This window comes from Primulina eburnea, chromosome 5 (assembly GCF_022965805.1).
Source record: "Primulina eburnea isolate SZY01 chromosome 5, ASM2296580v1, whole genome shotgun sequence".
In the NCBI taxonomy this organism is placed as follows: Eukaryota; Viridiplantae; Streptophyta; class Magnoliopsida; order Lamiales; family Gesneriaceae; genus Primulina; species Primulina eburnea.
Genome location: NC_133105.1, coordinates 6,481,643 through 6,500,026, shown reverse-complemented (window position 1 = coordinate 6,500,026; position 18,384 = coordinate 6,481,643). Strand labels below are relative to the sequence as shown.

General features: G+C 34.9%; 4 protein-coding genes across 4 annotated transcripts; 1 reads left to right on the top strand and 3 right to left on the bottom strand.

The window, feature by feature from the left end:
• Nucleotides 1-256: 256 nt before the first annotated feature.
• LOC140832749 ((S)-8-oxocitronellyl enol synthase-like) lies at nt 257-1,811 on the bottom strand. The gene is made up of 2 exons (XM_073196914.1): nt 1,680-1,811; nt 257-1,590 (listed from the first exon to the last, which is right to left on the bottom strand). The coding sequence occupies exons 1-2, from the start codon at nt 1,722-1,724 to the stop codon at nt 463-465; spliced, it is 1,173 nt and encodes a 390-aa protein (XP_073053015.1). The 5' UTR covers nt 1,725-1,811; the 3' UTR covers nt 257-462.
• Nucleotides 1,812-2,984: 1,173 nt separating this feature from the next.
• LOC140831700 (uncharacterized) lies at nt 2,985-6,045 on the bottom strand. Its single transcript, XM_073195451.1, has one exon. It carries the CDS (start codon nt 5,098-5,100, stop codon nt 3,283-3,285), a length of 1,818 nt encoding a protein of 605 aa, XP_073051552.1. The 5' UTR covers nt 5,101-6,045; the 3' UTR covers nt 2,985-3,282.
• A 1,905-nt stretch (nt 6,046-7,950) lies between these two features.
• LOC140832748 (uncharacterized) lies at nt 7,951-10,256 on the bottom strand. The gene is made up of 3 exons (XM_073196913.1): nt 9,694-10,256; nt 8,725-9,072; nt 7,951-8,565 (listed from the first exon to the last, which is right to left on the bottom strand). The coding sequence occupies exons 1-3, from the start codon at nt 10,120-10,122 to the stop codon at nt 7,960-7,962; spliced, it is 1,383 nt and encodes a 460-aa protein (XP_073053014.1). The 5' UTR covers nt 10,123-10,256; the 3' UTR covers nt 7,951-7,959.
• Nucleotides 10,257-15,836: 5,580 nt separating this feature from the next.
• On the top strand, nt 15,837-18,384 carry LOC140831699 (putative cyclin-A3-1). Its single transcript, XM_073195450.1, has 7 exons — nt 15,837-16,502; nt 16,817-17,049; nt 17,146-17,298; nt 17,394-17,427; nt 17,545-17,694; nt 17,784-17,918; nt 18,017-18,384. Exons 1-7 carry the CDS (start codon nt 16,149-16,151, stop codon nt 18,089-18,091), a joined length of 1,134 nt encoding a protein of 377 aa, XP_073051551.1. The 5' UTR covers nt 15,837-16,148; the 3' UTR covers nt 18,092-18,384.

Sequence of the window (18,384 nt, the reverse complement as noted above, 5' to 3'; positions counted from 1 at the left end):
AGTATAGATAACACGGATAGATATATAGCATAGATTAGCTAAATAACTTAATTCTCAATAAACCCCAACTTGATCTAATATGTATAAACTTAAGTAGTAATCTTGATCTGAAAATTGGTTTACAACTCTGTGGTAGCATTAATCTCCAACCTGTAGACGATTGATAATTCATATAAGAATCAAGAGGAGACATTTTCTTATCACAAAATCTCTTCTGAGACGGTCTCATTGACAAATATTCTGTTTGAATCACACATGAAAAATTATTATTTTTTATTGAAAATATAGGCAGTGTTGACCCCTCTCACAAATAAAGTTCTGTTAGACCGTATCACAAGACACTCACTCCTTATCTTATTAGATGATGACTAGATCATAATATAATATTTACTTAAAATTATAAGCTATCGAATTAGCCCAAATATATGTAGTCGTAGAGTCACCTAATAATTAATGACTCATTCAAGGAATGAACCTTTGATCCCTCATCTTCTGGATACAAGTTATGAAAGACTTGGTGGTGTCCCTAAATCCCATAAAACCAAACTCCTTGTTCTTGTTCATGCTGCTCAACGTATCCCTATTCCTCAACGCAATATCAGCAAACCAAAATGCAGCAATATCCCTCAATTTTGTAGGGGCCAAATTATTCTTCTTAACAATTTCATCCCAAACTGGATCCTTACCTTTCATCTGATCCTCCAGCAGTACCGGCTCTTTGCCTTCAACGTATCCGACGGCCTCCAAATCGAATTGCTTCCCCAAAACTTTCCATAACCTCTTCCACGTGAAAACGTCGCCGTTGTTGCAATTGAATGCTTGGTTTTTGGCCTTAGGATCTGTTGCTGTCCACACGAAATGTTCAGCTAATAATTCAGCATCCACAGCATCAGAGAAAGCAGTCCAAGACACTTTAGTTCCGGTATACACTAATGGCTTGTTTTCATGCTTGCAAATGGCAGCGTACACACAAAGCGTGCTGACAATGTTCATCAAGCTACAAGGGGAGAACCCGAAAATGAGTGCGGGGCGATGAATCGACCAAGTTAGATTGTTCTTTTTTGCTGCCACTTCCCAGAGGGTGTCTTCAAGATTGTTGTAGAAAGTTTCTTGATTCAGTACTCTAGGCAAATCTTCATAGAATGGACAATCGAGTGGCTCATTTTTATTGCTCATATCAGAGAAATTACCCAGATAGTATTTGATTCCGGTTAAGAGGGATATATGTTTCAGATTTGGAGCATTTGGATTGACTGAATCGAGGATGTTTCTGAACATAATTGAGTTCAGGGTGCAATCCTCGGAGCCACTCCAAGTTAGGTAGAAAACGTGTGTAATATCGGTGAGAGGGGATAACTTTGAGTATGTTTCAGTATGGTTTGCAACATCACATTGAATATATTCAACGTTGTGTTTGGCCAACCACGAAGGGCAGAGGCGGCGTGCAACGCCGTAAATCTTCCATGGCCCACCCGGCGTGTCGGCCAAAGATAAGGTGGTGGCCAAGCCGCTGCCAGCGATGCCAGTGACGCCGACTATTAAGCCAACACTTCGATAATTTTGGGCAACTTCGTTTCGTTCAGAATGTTTCTGCGAGTAAAAAGAAGGTTAACTATTTGATGAATAAAATATAAATACATGAAAATATTCTTAGTTGCATAGAATATTGATCTGCATGCCTGTCCAGCATCGCCGATTGATCTTTTGTAGTACCAGCTGCTCATTTTGTTGGTGTTAGATGTTTGGCCTTGGAAGATAGGAAAGGATGGTTGATTATTTTATAGAGTTTTGCGATTAGTAAAATACTGTGTGTGTTATTTATTTGTAGAAAGAGTTGTCGGCCGAATTATTTGATTTTAGCCGTCGAACTTCCCAAAGAAACACCACCAAATTGTTGGGTTTTCAAAAAAAATGTTAGTTAAGCTTCACATATTGCCCCCCTCTACCATGAATCAAACTACACGTGTCGAAAAGAAATGATGGTTAGGAAAATTACCAACCTGATCCATATATTTTATATGGTAGGGTTAGCGTATTTTGATATTTTTAAATCCAACATGTAATAACATATAAGGATAAATTTGATGCAATATTAGAATAATGCCTAGACTAGAAAAAAAAAATAGATTAAGCCCGCAATTTTTTACTTTTTAGATAATTTATCAGGTCCAAGTCCAACAATCTTCACTTACTTGAGAGGTAAAATATTTTGGAATCGGAAGAGTTATTCTGACGAATAAGAAGTTGATATAACACCTACGAGCTTGCTCTGACATGTGCAATGAGTGCTACATGAACAAAATTACAACACCAATAAATTATGGCTTACAAATTGTATTTTTTTTTTTTTTTTTGTTATTTTCTAGTAATCATTATAATATTTTTTAGCGAGACACAAAACAAATTATTGTTGTCAATTAAGTCTGGTGCATGCTACTATTTTGGAAAGATGGTCAAATCACACAAAATAGTTTTGGTTATGCTCTCACGTAGAGCCGTCAATATGGATTGGATTTGTTGGGTTGGATTGTTCGCCAAATAATGTAAATGAGTTGAGTTGAAATTTTACCAACTCATTTGAAGACAAACCTAAAAAGATCAGCCTGCATGGATTGCGGGTTGACCTGCGGTGGGCTTGGGTTGACCCGACGAGTTCAGATTTGGCTCGTGAGTTGAGGAAAAAAACAAAAAAAATATAGATATATATGTATTTTTGTAGTGAAAGTTGTGTTTTTTTTTTTGTGCTTATTATTTTGGCTTATATGTAGAAGTATAAATTTAGAATTAATAGTTTTATTTAAAAAATTAGACATTTTTATTCATGATGAAATTCAATGATTTAATTATTTGATTTTTTTGGACGGATTAACACGTAAACTGGTCCATCTAACTCGTAACTCGCCTTAAATTGACTGAATTGAGGAATCAACCCACAAGGACGACAGGTTGGCTCGGTCCTACCCGCTGTCTACTGCTCTCACTTATTCTTAATATGATCTAATGACGAACATTCTATTCTATCAGAATATTCAAGATTTCGTAGATTAAATGTCTACATATGAAGTAACAATATCCCACAAATTAAATTGTTCTTGATAAATGAAATGATTCACTATATTGATCGAGTACTTGATCCTAGCTAGAGATCGGTTTTTTTCTTCCTTTAGCCTTTTCAATCTTTTTCCTTTCACAGCCATCTGTTCCAGAAAATGGCTCTTCTAAAATCGTTGACAAGCCTTAAAATCAACACACAAAGAGACAGCATCAATTTCAACTTTCAAATCATGATGTACAATATACGATCATATATATATGACAGGTATAAACAATAAACTTACCTGATATGTAGCTCTTGTTTCGTTGCTGAACGCCGGTTTTTTCCACGTTTTCTTGCTTTCTAACACGAGGACAAGTGCTCGATGCCTTTAGCTGAGCAGCTCTAAAGATCCATGTCGAGTCCATCTGCTTGCTGATCATTCGAACTGCGTAATATGGAATTTTTAAGCGATTTTCTGTGCTCGTCTTCATGCAAAGGTTGATGAATGTAATGCAATCTAACAAGCTCTCTTTGGTCATCCCTTTCATGCCATAGGCTTGTGATCTATACCAAAGGCTTTTGGCGTGAGTATTCGGAGGGCTACAAAGGCAAAGAGCTCGAGTTGCATCACTTATGGCGGAATCTAGATTTCTTAGCAGCAAATTGCATTGTGCCCTATTGCTATGCAATGCAACTCTTTCATTTCTATGCATTAATCGCCATAATTCTAGAGCCTCGGTGTATTTCAACTTGGCTTTCTCGATCTGTCCTAAGAAAAACATGTGGTTTCCTTCTTGTTTTAATATGTTTACCATTACCCTTTTTTCTTCAAGATTCTCACTAGACATGATTTTCTCTCGCTTTCTCTTATCTACCTTCAAAATCCACAACTCTTTTATGGCTTTTTGGACTCTAGGATTCTTGATTTCTGAGGTTTGATGGTGTTTAAAGTTATGGACAAGTGCCCTTGTGATCGCTTCACCAACATCTGACCTGTTTCCAAGATTCCGAAGCTCAATCAAATCTACGAGATACGATGCAGCAATATCAAAAACTTTATTCCTTGTATTTGGATCTTTAAGGAGTAATAGAAGACAATCAATTCCCATGTATTGCCAATCACAAGAAGATCTCGAAAGGTTACATAAATTCTCGATGACATGTCTTGATTCTGATACGCTTTCTCTTCCAAGTTCATTGTAACACAGAATTCTTATCAGTCCAACTCCGGCAGGTGATGATTGATTTACTAATCCACCCCACATTTCACTCAAATCCTTCAAGAAATCTGGCTCGCAAATGACATTTATAGATCTTCCCTTTATTGCAAAACAGTTCAAAAGATGTATACTCCAACACTGAATTTGGCTGGCCCACTCCTCCGCCTTTTGGTTCTCCATTTCGATCCCTCCAACACCTCGTGTAAGTAAGTTAAGGTGATACCTTGCTCTCCTTTTCTTAGCCTTCACCCCCACAAACATGTTGTAGACCACTTCCAGGCAGGATGAAGCTAAACACATGGCTAATTTAACCATTTCATCTCCGTATGCCTTAATGGCTTCAAACGTAATTTCGTAGCTAGCAAGATGACCGAGAGCTCTAACAGCAACCCTTTGCTCTACCCAACTCATTTTTCCTCTCAAGAGCTCTAACAATTGTGGGATGACTCCTGAGTGTACAGCTCTAATCGCGGATTCGACTTCATTCATAGTATATGAACCGATAATATGAGCTGCATAATATGGGATGTATATATTCTGATGTGTAAGTAGCCACGTTCTATCATGTAGGGCTTTTTTTATCAGATCAACCATGCATTCAAAGACACCAAGAGAGGGAAGTTCTTGATCATTTGGTCGAGTCATAGCGATGTTCCATAGCGATCTTACAACAAGAATAAGTGGTTCGGAATCAAGAAAAGGTATTCCTTTAAGGTATTCTTTTATTGCAGCTCTTCTAATTGTTGAATCTTGCTCTTCCATGATGCAAAACAAGCAACTAGATTTGGTGCAAGATTGTTCAGTAGGCATATTTCTAAATATACCATTGCTGCAAGTCGGCATTTTCTCCTTTTCTTCAGAATTTGGAAAATGAACATTTAATTAGCATGTTGATTGGCCAAGTGGTGACAACAAGCGGCGCATGTGAAGACTTTTGTGCAAATTTAACAATATCAAATACATTTGATATGATAAAATGTATCACTTACTGATTAATTAACCATTATTAAACATAACCAAAGATAAAGTTGTACTTACTATAACATTAAATTATGTCAGTGCTTCACACATCAGACCGTTGAGAGTTATATCTTGCCTAAGTTTTGCTGTCACCTTAACTTTATACTTTCTTTTCTTTGATAAACAAAGGTTTAACCTCGACTCAATCTATGAATCTTCCTCTCTTGTCTGTCCCTCAAATGGAAAGTTCTTGTCTCATGTGAAAAAGGGATCACATTAATTTATCAAGAACAAGAATGCGCGCTTAGACAAAAGGCTTAATATCTGAAAATTTCCTGTTGAAATTACTAGTGGTGTAGTGGTCCCTTGTAGCTTTTTAATTCTTAATCTCCATTTTCAAATACACCAGGAACCTTTTTTAAGCGAATGGGAGTATTTTTTATACAGTATCAAGTACAGATGGGGATGTCTCAAGAAAATTCCCCTACAATACATACCGGCATCAAGTTAGTGAAACGCCTAAAAAGAAGTTTTACCAATCTTGATTATCACTTTTGTGCAGTATTAAGCACAGATTGGGAAGTTCTCAAGAAAATACGGCTGCTAGATCATATACGACCAAAGGATCAGTGAAAGGCCTAAAAAGAAGTTTTACCAATCTTGATCCTCATGAACCAGGTGTTCTTGGTATAATTAGCTGAACGTTGCCTGCATTTGTCATTTGTTTAGTCGCAACGCTTGATGTCTATACAACTTTTTATCCTTGATTATGATGAGGTGATCATGATGAGGCATACAGGATCATTTTTCCTGCAAGAAGAGCCTAATAGGTTGAGTGCAACATGCAGAAGGGCATTATTTCTACTCGCGATTTCGCGATTTTTCAAGTGAAGTTCGTACACATACCCTTTCAGTTCCTAGATTCTACCGTCATTGATCGTCGTAAATTATCATATTTAGATAAATATTTCAACTGGATAAACATGGAACGCGTGAGAAGTACAATAGTATAAGGTAAGAAAATATGAATTGCATATTAAATATTATTAAACCCAAAATCATATTTGGTTCTCACTTGAGCACGATGAGGACAGGAAGAAATGAGAAGTTGAAAAGACATAAAAATGATCCCAAGTACTCTATCGTCTAACTTTCTTATTAACTCGGAAATATACAAAATAGATGGAGATTATTTATTTGGGAAAAATTACATAATATATCAAATGTATTAACTCGGAAATATACAAAATAGATGGAGATTATTTATTTGGGAAAAATTACATAATATATCAAATGTTATGTGCCTAAATGATGTAGTAAAAGTGAGATAAAAGCCAACTATTTTTTGATTAAATTGTATCGGAGAGCTATCATTCCTTTTTTATCCCAAAAAAAATTCTTTAAATTCTTAAATTGGTAATATGTCAATTTAATGCTGCATGTATTGGGGTATAAATGTGACAGAGCTTGTGACATAAATCTAATTTTTCACGTAAAAATTACTCAATGCTAAGAAATAAGAAATATATTAAAATATAATTTATATATTATCAATCACCCATTTTTTCAGTAGAAATATCAAAACCGACTAACGAGGTGGGCAATCCTGCAACTCGCCATTAGGCGGGATGGGATACTATATTGCCAACTCAGTCCCATTCATCTTGGGCCGCGGGTTAGGCAGAACATCTCACCTATTTTTTAAAAGAAAATTGAGAAAATATTAATTAAAAAATAATTCTTAATCAAATGTTTAACCAATATTTAGAAATATTACTTTAAGAAATTAAAAATTATAAAATTAATTCGTTAAATAAAATATGAAAAAAAAATTAAAGAAATACTACAGAGTTAATAATCATTAAAATTCATTTAAAATAAGCTAAATAAAACTTAAAAATATCTATCTCGAAACATCTTAAAAATAAAAATTTATAAAAAAAATTTAAAAAATAAAATCATATTTTGGTGGGCAAGACCAACTCGACCCGCCCGGAGCTCAACCTATTTGGCCCGTCTTCAAATAGGCTTATGATTTCACCAACCAACCCGCTCCATTTATATGACTGGATAATTCAACCCGACAAGACCAGTACTCCAACTGGAAAATTCTATTTTTTAAATTTTATGGCCATATGTTGAAGACTTTTTATAACGGGGCTTGAGAATTAAAAATTAACCCAAACTGAGATGCATCATGCAAGCAACAAGGCCGCACCCCTTTCCGCCAAAGCTAGCTTTCAATTACCATAATCATAACCAAACACCACGCTCACAAGCCATGAGCGTCGAGCTTGAATGATTTCAAGTTTATGTTAAAACAAATTATTCAAGTTTCTATTAAACAATTCAAACCAAATTATTTTTTTATTCAACAGGGGCAACAATCAAGATTAAACAACTAAATATTACACCCATCAGAAAAAGCTGCGATCTTTGCAAGATGGAATTGAAATTTTACATGATTCTTTTAAGTACATTCGGAAGTTGACTATGGAAGACTCCCACCAGATCCTCTGCTGTTTTGGATCTTCTACTATACTTAGTTGCAAAAACCGAGTCTATTATAGAACTCGGAACTAGAGAGCTAGACTTCTTGAGACATATATACAGATTCGGATAAAATAATTTATCAGAGTTCCGAACTTACTACTTCGCCTCAGTTTGTAAGTCTATTTGTATCATGGAACTGAACCAGAGTGTCAGAATACTTCCAACTCCTGCCTCTTTTCGCCTCCTTTCTTAGATGTTCATCCTTGCCACAACATTATTGCCATCACTGGATTTCCCCAATGCAGAAACTTTTGATCGGTATGCTGCCGCGACCGCAGTCTTAACTTTACCTTCATGAGGAAGCTCGCAGACGGAACCTAATCTTAGTTCAGCAGGAGGAATGAAACAGTCTGGGGATAACCCCGGCACGTTGAATGCCACCTCTTCAATAGTCCAAGCTTCTTCCATTCTAGTCTTTGTGTGGCTCATTGCCGTTTCTCCGAACCTGAAAAGCGTAACTACTGATCGACCAGAGTGAGAGACCATGATTCCATCGACAGGCCTATAGTCATCAAGAAAAGAATTTATAGTAGTCTCCCAATAAACTGCGTCGCTTCCACTGGTTTGGATACGGGTCAAATGGGAGTCTTCTAAGTGCACAAGGAGACCAGTCTTTTGGCTGAAGTAGCCAAACAAAACATGCCTAATGATCTCTGCAGGTCCTTCACTCCTTGCTTTCAATGTATGGGGATCAGCAGAAAGCTTGAGTATGAAGCAATCCTCACCGTTGATTTTCTTCTCTCCGGTGCATCTTGCATCAGCAAACATGTTTGCTGTGGTCCTTGGATCCAGACCCTACAAGTTAAATTCAACTCAACCCAAATTCTTGTTGACATTGGTGAACACATAGTCAAGAAATAGAATTAAAAAAATGCATCTGTATTGACTATACGCCTTTTTTCATCTCAACCCACCATGATAAAATGCAGATTCTCACGTGACGGACAAGATTACCTGAAGGGCTCGCCGCAGAGGTCTAACAGGCCCTTTAGCCGCATGCGAACCAAGCCATGGAGTGTGTCGCCACACAAGCTTTCCATTACAACCTGCATGAACCTTGCTGCCACCAAGAGCAAGCTCCACATACCACATGTCCGGATTCATCTGCCAAAGCACAAATCCCCCTGACTCAGCTGCCTTTGCAGAGTTCCTGCTCTTGATGACTTTTGTAGCAGTCTCTAAATCAGATGCTAACATTTTGACCTTTCCCGTTGCATAGGCATTCTGAACGGAGTTTTGAACCTTCTGCCCTCCAGATGCTGCTAGATACTGCTGCAATATGTATTGGGAAGAAGAAGTTTCCTGTAATAATATTTTCACAGACAATTAATTTCTGATCTAGTAACATTTACACCCGAGAAAACCGGACAGACACCCCAACAAGGACCAACACGAGCAACACCAGCTATTTATTTTGCTTTTCCATCCTAAGATGTATAAAGAATTGATGAACATATTAAAAAGAAATGGTCCACAGCACCACCTCCACCACATCCTCGTAACATCGTTTTATCAATTCAAGATTCGCATTGTTTTTTATTTGTTCATTCCTCCCATACACGCCCCTCGTATGAATACATTAGCATAAATAACAACCAATACGCGGTGAAAGCAAACTTATAATAGTAGGTTCATAATATCCACAAATTTCTCCAACTTTTACAATACTTTTTTTCTTATCAGTTCATCAACTAGAAAAGGCGCTTCTTCAATATCAATTATTGTATAATTACAAAACAAACTTAAAAGTTAAAACATTGAAAACATGGATTAAATAACTATAATTATATGGGAAAAAAGATTTCCCAGTTCTACTTATTTCTTCTTAGAACAGCAGAAAAATGAAATCCCACAAATAAAAAAGTGATAAAAACTGAAAAACTAAAGATAAATTAAATGGGGAGAACAAGAGATGTGACTAACAATGGGGGTGTCTTTGATACAGATGTGAGGCAAAGAGTCGTTATTGCTAACGTGCACAGGTGCAAGCGGCGCACCCAGCACACCGAGTAGCAACCTCAGATCGGACCTCGAGAAACCCGGCCCGGCCAACGAAACGGAAGGAGCCCGAGAAAGCCAATGTACCCATCTGTCACTCCTATGTTCACCAGAATCCGACCCGTTCATATCCGGACCCTCCCTCAGAGGCGAAAGCGTGTCAACCCCAGGCCTCGAACTCCCCGATCTCGATATGAACATTTCATGCGGGCGCGCATTGCTGCTGCTTCTCCTCCTCCTGAGTAAACCCGAACCTGAACGCGACGGACTCCGAACCGCCCTCGACCGACCCGGTGACAGACCCCGAACCACTTCTCCCCTCAAAGCGGAGAAAAATCCCTGCTTTCGCTCCATTGTGGCAGCAATGTCAGAGTTCGGAAGTGAAAAAATGCAGGAGACAATTAACGGAGTAAAGAAATAGCAGAGTAATTGATGAAACAAGTAAAGAGCAGGCAGCAGTGTGTTAGTGTTGTTCACTCGGCAAATCAAAGAAAGAGAGAGGGCATCTGATGTATTTTGATGTAATTTATTTATTTATTTATTTATTTAATATTTTATTTTATTGTTTACATGGAATATTATTTATTTAAATTATAATAATTATAAATTCTCTTTTATTTTTAAATATAAAAATCTGTGTTGCATGGCTCAAAAGCATTAAACAAAAACCTGCTATAAATCAAAATCAAAACACAACAAATATACATGCTGGAATTGTTACATGAAATTCTATGTCCCATTTTATGCTTCAATTATTGTTACACACAAATGTTGCATAATTGGCCTACAACTTTTATTAATTGACTAAACAAACTTAATTATTGAAATTATTACCGAATGCAATTGTATAGTTGGAAATTTAGTACAATATGGAGAAATTTTATTTCATTTTTTATATAATGGATTTCATTCAAAGATTAAAAGATGTGTTTGGAATAAAAAAATTTATTGAACAATTTATAAAATATTGAAATAAGTTACTAGAGTAAAATAAGAGGAGATCTTGATTGGGGAAGGAGAGTATTCTTTTTCTCCCCTCTTTTTTATGGAATCTTTGTTATCTATTAGATAAACTACGGTTAATGTAGTAATCTGTAAACTTTATTAGATAAATATGTGCGACAAATTAAATCGTAAATTAATACGAGATATCGTCCCAAACTTCCACTCAGATGTTTATTTGGCGTGCTATAAAAGTGTCCGGTCAAGGGTAATTAGCAAATGAAAAGAAAATAACAGCAAACCTACAAAATACATCAATTCATAAAATAAGGTATGAAATCGTTGTTGGAGAAAAAGACAGTGGCTGGTGCGCTATAATCGTGTAGGCAATAGGCTGTTAGGTTTGCACGTTTTTTGCTTTGGCTCATGCATAGGAGTGATTCACTTTCATTAGGTGTAGAGTGCTAAATCAAGACAAAAATCATTTTGTATTGTATCGTCAAATTACAATCATTACTTAACATAAAACTATGCATATGTATTTGGATTCGATTGATTTCAAATATATTGATTTCGATTATATTTTATTTTAAATAATTAATAATATATTGAAATCTTAAATCTATAATTTATTTATGTACACAAAATATAATGAATTTTAATTATTATTTGATTAACTTGAAATCTATCATAATTAATATAAATATATATATACACATATAAGTATGAATTTAAAATTTATGATCTTATTTTCTAAAACAAAAAAGTTTGAATATATTTGACATTCTAATTCAACAAAAGACGTGCTATTATTATTATTACATTTTTTTTATGTTATAATTAGATGAATTAAAGCGACAATGTGTAAAATCTTCCAGCTCACCAGCACTGAGTAAAACGATTGGAAATTTGGAATTCAGTAGCGATGAATTGGACTTAGCCTAAGCAGGGACATGGCAATTTTCTTGTCCCCGATTATACGTATGTGTATTCAATGTAAATTAATTTTAATTTATTCTTTTGCGAGGTCCCGATTATTATCAATTAAAATATAATCTCTTTCAAAATAATAATAATAAATCTCACACTTTTGTTTTTAGATTATTTTTACCAATTCAAAATTTAATTTTTTTTTTCTATATTTATCATCGAGAAATCTATTTACCGATTGTTTTGTTTTGTCCGGGTAATTCGATCATCTTAGGGATGAGGATAAGAATTGATATATAAATATTTTGTGTAATTATAGTATGACTCATTTTATATTTCTTTTTGGGTTTTGATCTTATCTTAGAGATGAAAGTTTCCTCTGAACCCGTCGGAGAATTCGACATCTGACCTAAATGAAAGAAGATGTGGGAGAATTGTTTAGATTCGATTAAATAATTGGGTAATCATATATGTGGATTTTTTGAGTCGGGGATGGAGGCGAGTCTAGCAGCATCTTACTCATACTCAACCAGAATATCAGATTAATATATATATATATATATATATATATATATATATATATATATATATATATATATATATATATATATATATGCGTAGATTTATCGAAAGAATATAATTTTTTTTAAATTATATATGGTAATAGGATATTTGGATAGAGAATGGATATCAGATCATCCGACGAATATAAAGACAAAGATGAAAATTGAATACCCGACAAGTATTATGATAATGATTGAATTGAATATAATAAATGAAGACGTGATATATAAAATCATTATCAAATTTGACCCATTGTTTTCCATAATCTTACTTATTATTATTGTTGGATTGAGAGGGCGTGAGTGAAAGCAATATTGAGATAAGTGACTTCCATATAAATTCTCGTGCATTAAATTACTCACGTCACCTCGCTTGATCTGGTTGGCTAGACATGGCGTAAAATATGACGTCAGAGCTTAAAGGGTAATATTGTTTCAACTGGGGACATGGACGACGACAGAGAAAGGATAATACCGATCTTCAATGATATTCGATAGAATCAAAGATAGACACACACATCCCCAAACTCATGAGCCTAATAATCCGATCCATTATCACCCAAGTAAGTGCACTATGTGCTGCCACATACATAGTTAAATAAAGTTGTGTATTGGCTAACATTTATAAGTTTTGGCATAGTGTATATGTTTGAATCTAACAATTGGTATCAGAGCGAGATCACGTGTTCGAGTATCCCAATAAAGCATATTTGTATACTTATTTGGATGAAAATAATGTTGGGTTAAATGTACATGATTGAGAGCAATATTGGGATGAGTGAGCTTCTAAAAAATTATCGTACATCAAGTTACTTGTGTTGCACCGTTTGATCTGATTGATTAGGTGGGCTGTAGAAAAGTGATGCCGGATCTTAACGGACAATATTGTCTATGCTGAGAACATGACCGGCCGTAGAGAAATGGTACGACAGGTATATCTGGGATATGAGACAATGCCAACAGATAAACATACACCTTCTTGGACTCATAGGCGTAACAACCCGACAATTAGCACCTAAACTGGAGTACTCTGTGCTGTCACAAATATAATAAAATAAAAGTGTTCATTGATTAACAATAATAACTTTTGATATAGTGACAAGCTTATGATCTCAAGAATTATGAACATAGTTTTGAGGTTTGTCTACTGCCCAAAATTAGTAAAACAAAATACATCATCGTACAACTGATAAGATAATAAAAATTACAAAGCAAATACAATATTTCTACAATTGAAAAATATCAGGTATTAGTTTTGCGACAAAGCCTGTTATATAATTTTTATATTTACCGAACTGATTTGCAATTTTTATTTAAAGTTTGAGACAAACCAATTTTTTCAGTTTGATTAATTTTAAATAGTCTGTTTGAAGGCCTCGAGAAGGGTGCATTCTCACCGACTTGAGTTCGGCTAACAATGTAACATCATAGTCGATTTCTACTCGACAAAATATTTTAGTATTCGAATTTTTTATCATAAAATAATTTAAGCCCAATTAATTTCTTAGGGTCCGTTTGGTAGGTGGGATTATGGGTGGATTGTTAGATAGTCTTTTGTTTGGTCCAATTAATAAATTTGAGATTGACTAATTGTTGGACAATTTTTACTGTTGGACTTGGCAAATGTATCCATGCTTTCAGGCTGGATTAGTTTTATCCGAGTGGACTGAAATTAGCGACGGTTTCTGAAAATAGATCGGCGACGGTTTCTGAAAAAAGATCGGCGACGGTTTCTAAGCGGCGACGGTTTCTCAAGATCGGCGACGGTTTCGTGCACTGATAAACCGTCGCTAAATGTCAAATTAGAGACGGTTTCACAAGATCGGCGACGGTTTCTCAAAAACCGTCGCTATTAGCGACGGGTTTTAAGAAGCCGTCGCTAATATTCCGGGGGCAAAGGGGAAGGGCAATTTCGTATCTTCATCAAAAAATTCAAAATTATCCTTCACTTAAAAATCGTACCAAACTTAATATTATTTTACACCATATATTACAATCCTACCACAATCATTTTCTTTATCATTTACGTACTAATCATTAGTTTATCCTATCCTTCAACCAAACGGACCCTTAGTATCCGAGCTCGAATTTTACTGTTTAGTTGCACAAAGTCCTCAAATTTTCAGTAAAACCAATTATTAAAAGATTTAATTAAAAATAAAGTATTAATTTTGAAGGGGAAAAAATGGAAAGTCGATACACAAGTCGCAAAGATTGAGATTGCCCATGGAATCGGCCGACAAAACAAAGCCAAACGGTTGAAAACATTTGAACAAATATTTATAGATTAGGTATCTTGTGAGACGGTCTCGCGAATCTTTATCTGTGAGACGGGTCAACCCTACAGATATTCACAATAAAAAGTTTACTCTTAGCACAAAAAGTAATATTTTTTCATGGACGACTCAAAAAAGATATCTGTCGTATAAAATACTACCCGTAAGACAATCTCACGTAAGTTTTTGTCATATTTTATATAACACTTGTGAAAAGTGTTTTTTATTAAATATTTTAAAAATAAATATATATTCAAACAATTATTCAATTAAAATATTTTTAGAGTTGAAAATGTGTTTGACCAACTATTTTTAAAAACTATTTTATAGTTACAAATAATTAACAAGATCTTTATACAACTATTTTATAAAAAAAAATAGTTATAATGTAACACGCATTTTTTTATTCCAAAGACATTAAAAAACACGTATCAATCTTCATTTCAAAATTAACTCGTAACACTTTTTAATTTTTTTTTTTTTTTTTTACAAAAATCTTACCCAAACACATATTTAAGTTTTTTTCAACTTATAAGACACTAAAAATATTTTTAAAGTACTTCTCCAAATGAAACCTCACATACATGATATATTTATCTATAGGCTTGATGGGATTTTAGCGAATAAGATAATTAAAATACGAGTGAGAAATTTTGCATCCTAATATTAACACAAATATCACGTGAAACATTTTCACGAATTGATTTTGTGAGATTAATATCCAATCTGATATCGTTCATAAAAAATATTACTTTTCACTAATGGTATGAAACCGATCGACCTGTATCATGTGTATAAATTTGTAAAATCGTCACTGATAAAATGCTTCGAAAAATAGATTTTAGTGGCGCAACAAACTCATAAAAATGTCAATAACACTCTAATTGTTTTTTTTATTATATTATTTCACAAATTAGCCTTATTTGCGACTTTCTTAATATATAATATTTTGATTGACTCCATAATATTTTTTTATTATATATACTAAAATAATATAAAATACAAGTGCGAAATTTTTTATCCGGGTTTACAAAAAATGTCTAAAACTTTGGTTAAATCAAACTAAATATCGATTATGAACAAATATTAATAATATGATTTTATTTGGTTATCTCATTATCTAGATTATTAATTTGAGACATATGATATCTTATTTCCATTCATTAAATTTTTGAAAAATTGACCTAGAAATAAAATGAAGTTTCGTGGGAGAAATATATATTTATTAAAAAAAATTGAGTATTTTTAAAATATTTATTACATATGGAAGTTATTTTATAATATTAGGCATAATGATTTTTGCCAAAATATGAAAGTTATTAAGAAAGTGTTTAAATCACAGAGCCATTTCCAAATTCCAAATGTTTTAGCCGGGAAGCTCATCCAAAATCCCCAAATTCTCGAATTTCAAACCATTTGCACAACCCTCCCGGGCCAAGAATTGGAAATTAAATCGAAAACCCATTTCATTTTCAGTTCCAAGTTTTTCAGCGGACCCCCCGCTCGCTCAAATATTTTTGAACCTCCTCTCCAATGGCGGTTCTTGTAATGTCATATGTAGCTTATATACTTCAGCTACTTGCTATGCTCAACCTCTCTTCCTCACCAACATTTGCCTTATTCTTTCTCTGCGTAGCTTTCTTGGGTTCACTGTTTTAGGTAAACTACAATGGCGGACCAAGAAAACTGCGTCAGAGTAACGCGCTTGGCTGCGAAGAGGAGAGCAGCTGCAGAGTCCATGGAGGAACGGAACGAGAAGAAGAGGGTGGTGTTGGGTGAGATTCAGAATGTCGCGTCTTCACGAAATGTGGGATCGAGTGAGGGCTTAAAATCTGATGTTGTAGGTGGGAAGAAAGAAAGGGGGCCTAAATTGAACGCGAAGAAAAAAAAAGCGAGTACGAGGATAAACAAGAGCGCGAATGAAGAGTTTGATTCTGGGATTGATGTGGTTCGGGAATGTGATGATCCTCAGATGTGTGGAGCTTATGTTTATGATATATATGGATATCTGCACAATATGGAGGTGTGTGTAACTTTCGTTCGTTTCATGATTTTACTTTCTGAGTTTAATTGAACATGGTTTCTTGTTATGCTGAACGTGATTGTTGATTTGAGTTGGTGAAGCTCACTAGTTAAAAACATCTGGATTTTGAGGTGTAGTTTGAGTTTAAAGCATAAGATTTGGGTTCGAAAACTGGTCTCAAATTATCTTCTGGGATTATCCGTGTTTCAGATTTTGTAATTATATGAACTAGATAAATGTTATTCTTGATAAATTGAATGGCTCTGTTGTATGGGAAGATGAAAAAAGATGCATTTCCCTTTTTTGTTTCCCAGATGGAGCCCAAGAGAAGGTCACTGCCAGATTACATAGAAAAGATTCAGAAGGATGTCACAGCAAACATGAGAGGGGTCCTAATAGATTGGTTAGTCGAGGTTGTGGAGGAGTACAAGCTTCTTCCCGACACGTTGTATTTGACGGTTTCCTACATTGACAGATTCTTATCTTCAAATGCCATTAATAGGCAAAGACTTCAACTTCTCGGTGTTTCCTCAATGCTCATTGCCTCGTACGAACATTGTTATTGGCATTCTTTCTATTATTCTGCAGTCCCCTTGTGTTTTTTGATTTTGCTAATTGTATTTTATATGTGCTTGATTACTAGGAAATATGAGGAGATCAGTCCTCCACATGTGGAAGATTTTTGCTACATCACTGATAACACATATACCAAAGAAGATGTGGTAAAGATGGAGAGTGATGTGCTTAAATCCCTTAAATTTGAAATGGGCAATCCCACAGTGAAAGCTTTCCTTAGGTAGAATTTGATCATGATTTTTTTGTTGTCATTTCTTGATATTTTCTTAGTTCATTCGACTAAAAAGTTGTTACTTGTAATAATTATAATTGCAGAAGATTCGCAGGGATGACTCAAAAAGATTACAAGGTAAGTTGTAAACCTGATAAGTTGTCCTTTTTGCACCCTGTCATCTTGCTCAAGTGTTACATTATTATCTTTCAAGAATTTAAGGTAACTGATTCTCATTTACCTGGACATATGCAGGGGTGTAGTTTACAATTGGAGTTCTTGGGGTATTACCTAGCTGAGTTAAGTTTACTGGATTATGGATGTGTTAAATTCTTGCCTTCTATGGTGGCCGCTTCAGTCACATTCCTATCAAGATTTATCCTCCAACCTAAGCAACATCCTTGGGTAAAGGCGATTTAGATTTTTGTGACAGTTTCAATGGATTGCTGAATGAGATGAATTGTGACACTTGGTGATTGTTTGTCTTTCTATAGACTTCGGCTCTTGAAAGTCATACTGGATATAAGGCAGCAGATTTAAGAGAATGTGTTTGCATCCTTCACGACTTGCAATCAAGTAGAAAATTGACTTCTTTGGTTGCAGTAAGGGAGAAATACAAGCAACACAAGGTTGGTATACCTATCTTCATGCATGTTTTCCCATGTTCTGATTTGTGTTTAGTACAAAAGCTGTGAACAATTATGGACAATGATTCTTTTTGTAACAGTTCAAATGTGTGTCAACTCTTTCTTCGCCATCAGAAATACCCGAGTCTTTTTTCAAATGCGCCGAAGTTGAGTGATAAGGTTTGGTTTACGAAGCCTCAAAATCGGTGGAAGGTGTACAAACTACAAAGCTTTATGAGTTCATCTGATGGACCTGCTAAGTTATTTACCAGCCAGCTCGGTTGAGGATCTTTGGGACGAGCTGTTGTCGAGATTCACTTAGCTTTGGCTTCATCAAATGAATTAGATAAAATCGACATACACTATGTTTAGGCAAACGAAAATGTTACTTGAGAGTTTCCCTAGCAGCCTAAAACTTCAAGAATTTTTTTCATATTTTTGCTCAAATCTACATTTTTATGTGACATTT

Excerpts from the sequence above, each read along its gene's own strand:
- LOC140832749 (XM_073196914.1), bottom strand. The coding sequence starts at position 1,724 with ATGAGCAGCTGGTACTACAAAAGATCAATCGGCGATGCTGGACAG. Across the intron at positions 1,591-1,679 it reads CAATCGGCGATGCTGGACAG|AAACATTCTGAACGAAACGA; the intron begins GCATGCAGATCA and ends TTTTACTCGCAG.
- LOC140831700 (XM_073195451.1), bottom strand. The coding sequence starts at position 5,100 with ATGCCGACTTGCAGCAATGGTATATTTAGAAATATGCCTACTGAACAA.
- LOC140832748 (XM_073196913.1), bottom strand. The coding sequence starts at position 10,122 with ATGGAGCGAAAGCAGGGATTTTTCTCCGCTTTGAGGGGAGAAGTGGTT. Across the intron at positions 9,073-9,693 it reads GTATCAAAGACACCCCCATT|GAAACTTCTTCTTCCCAATA; the intron begins GTTAGTCACATC and ends ATATTATTACAG. Across the intron at positions 8,566-8,724 it reads CTCTGCGGCGAGCCCTTCAG|GGTCTGGATCCAAGGACCAC; the intron begins GTAATCTTGTCC and ends TTTAACTTGTAG.
- LOC140831699 (XM_073195450.1), top strand. The coding sequence starts at position 16,149 with ATGGCGGACCAAGAAAACTGCGTCAGAGTAACGCGCTTGGCTGCGAAG. Across the intron at positions 17,299-17,393 it reads ACAGTGAAAGCTTTCCTTAG|AAGATTCGCAGGGATGACTC; the intron begins GTAGAATTTGAT and ends TTATAATTGCAG. Across the intron at positions 17,695-17,783 it reads AACCTAAGCAACATCCTTGG|ACTTCGGCTCTTGAAAGTCA; the intron begins GTAAAGGCGATT and ends GTCTTTCTATAG.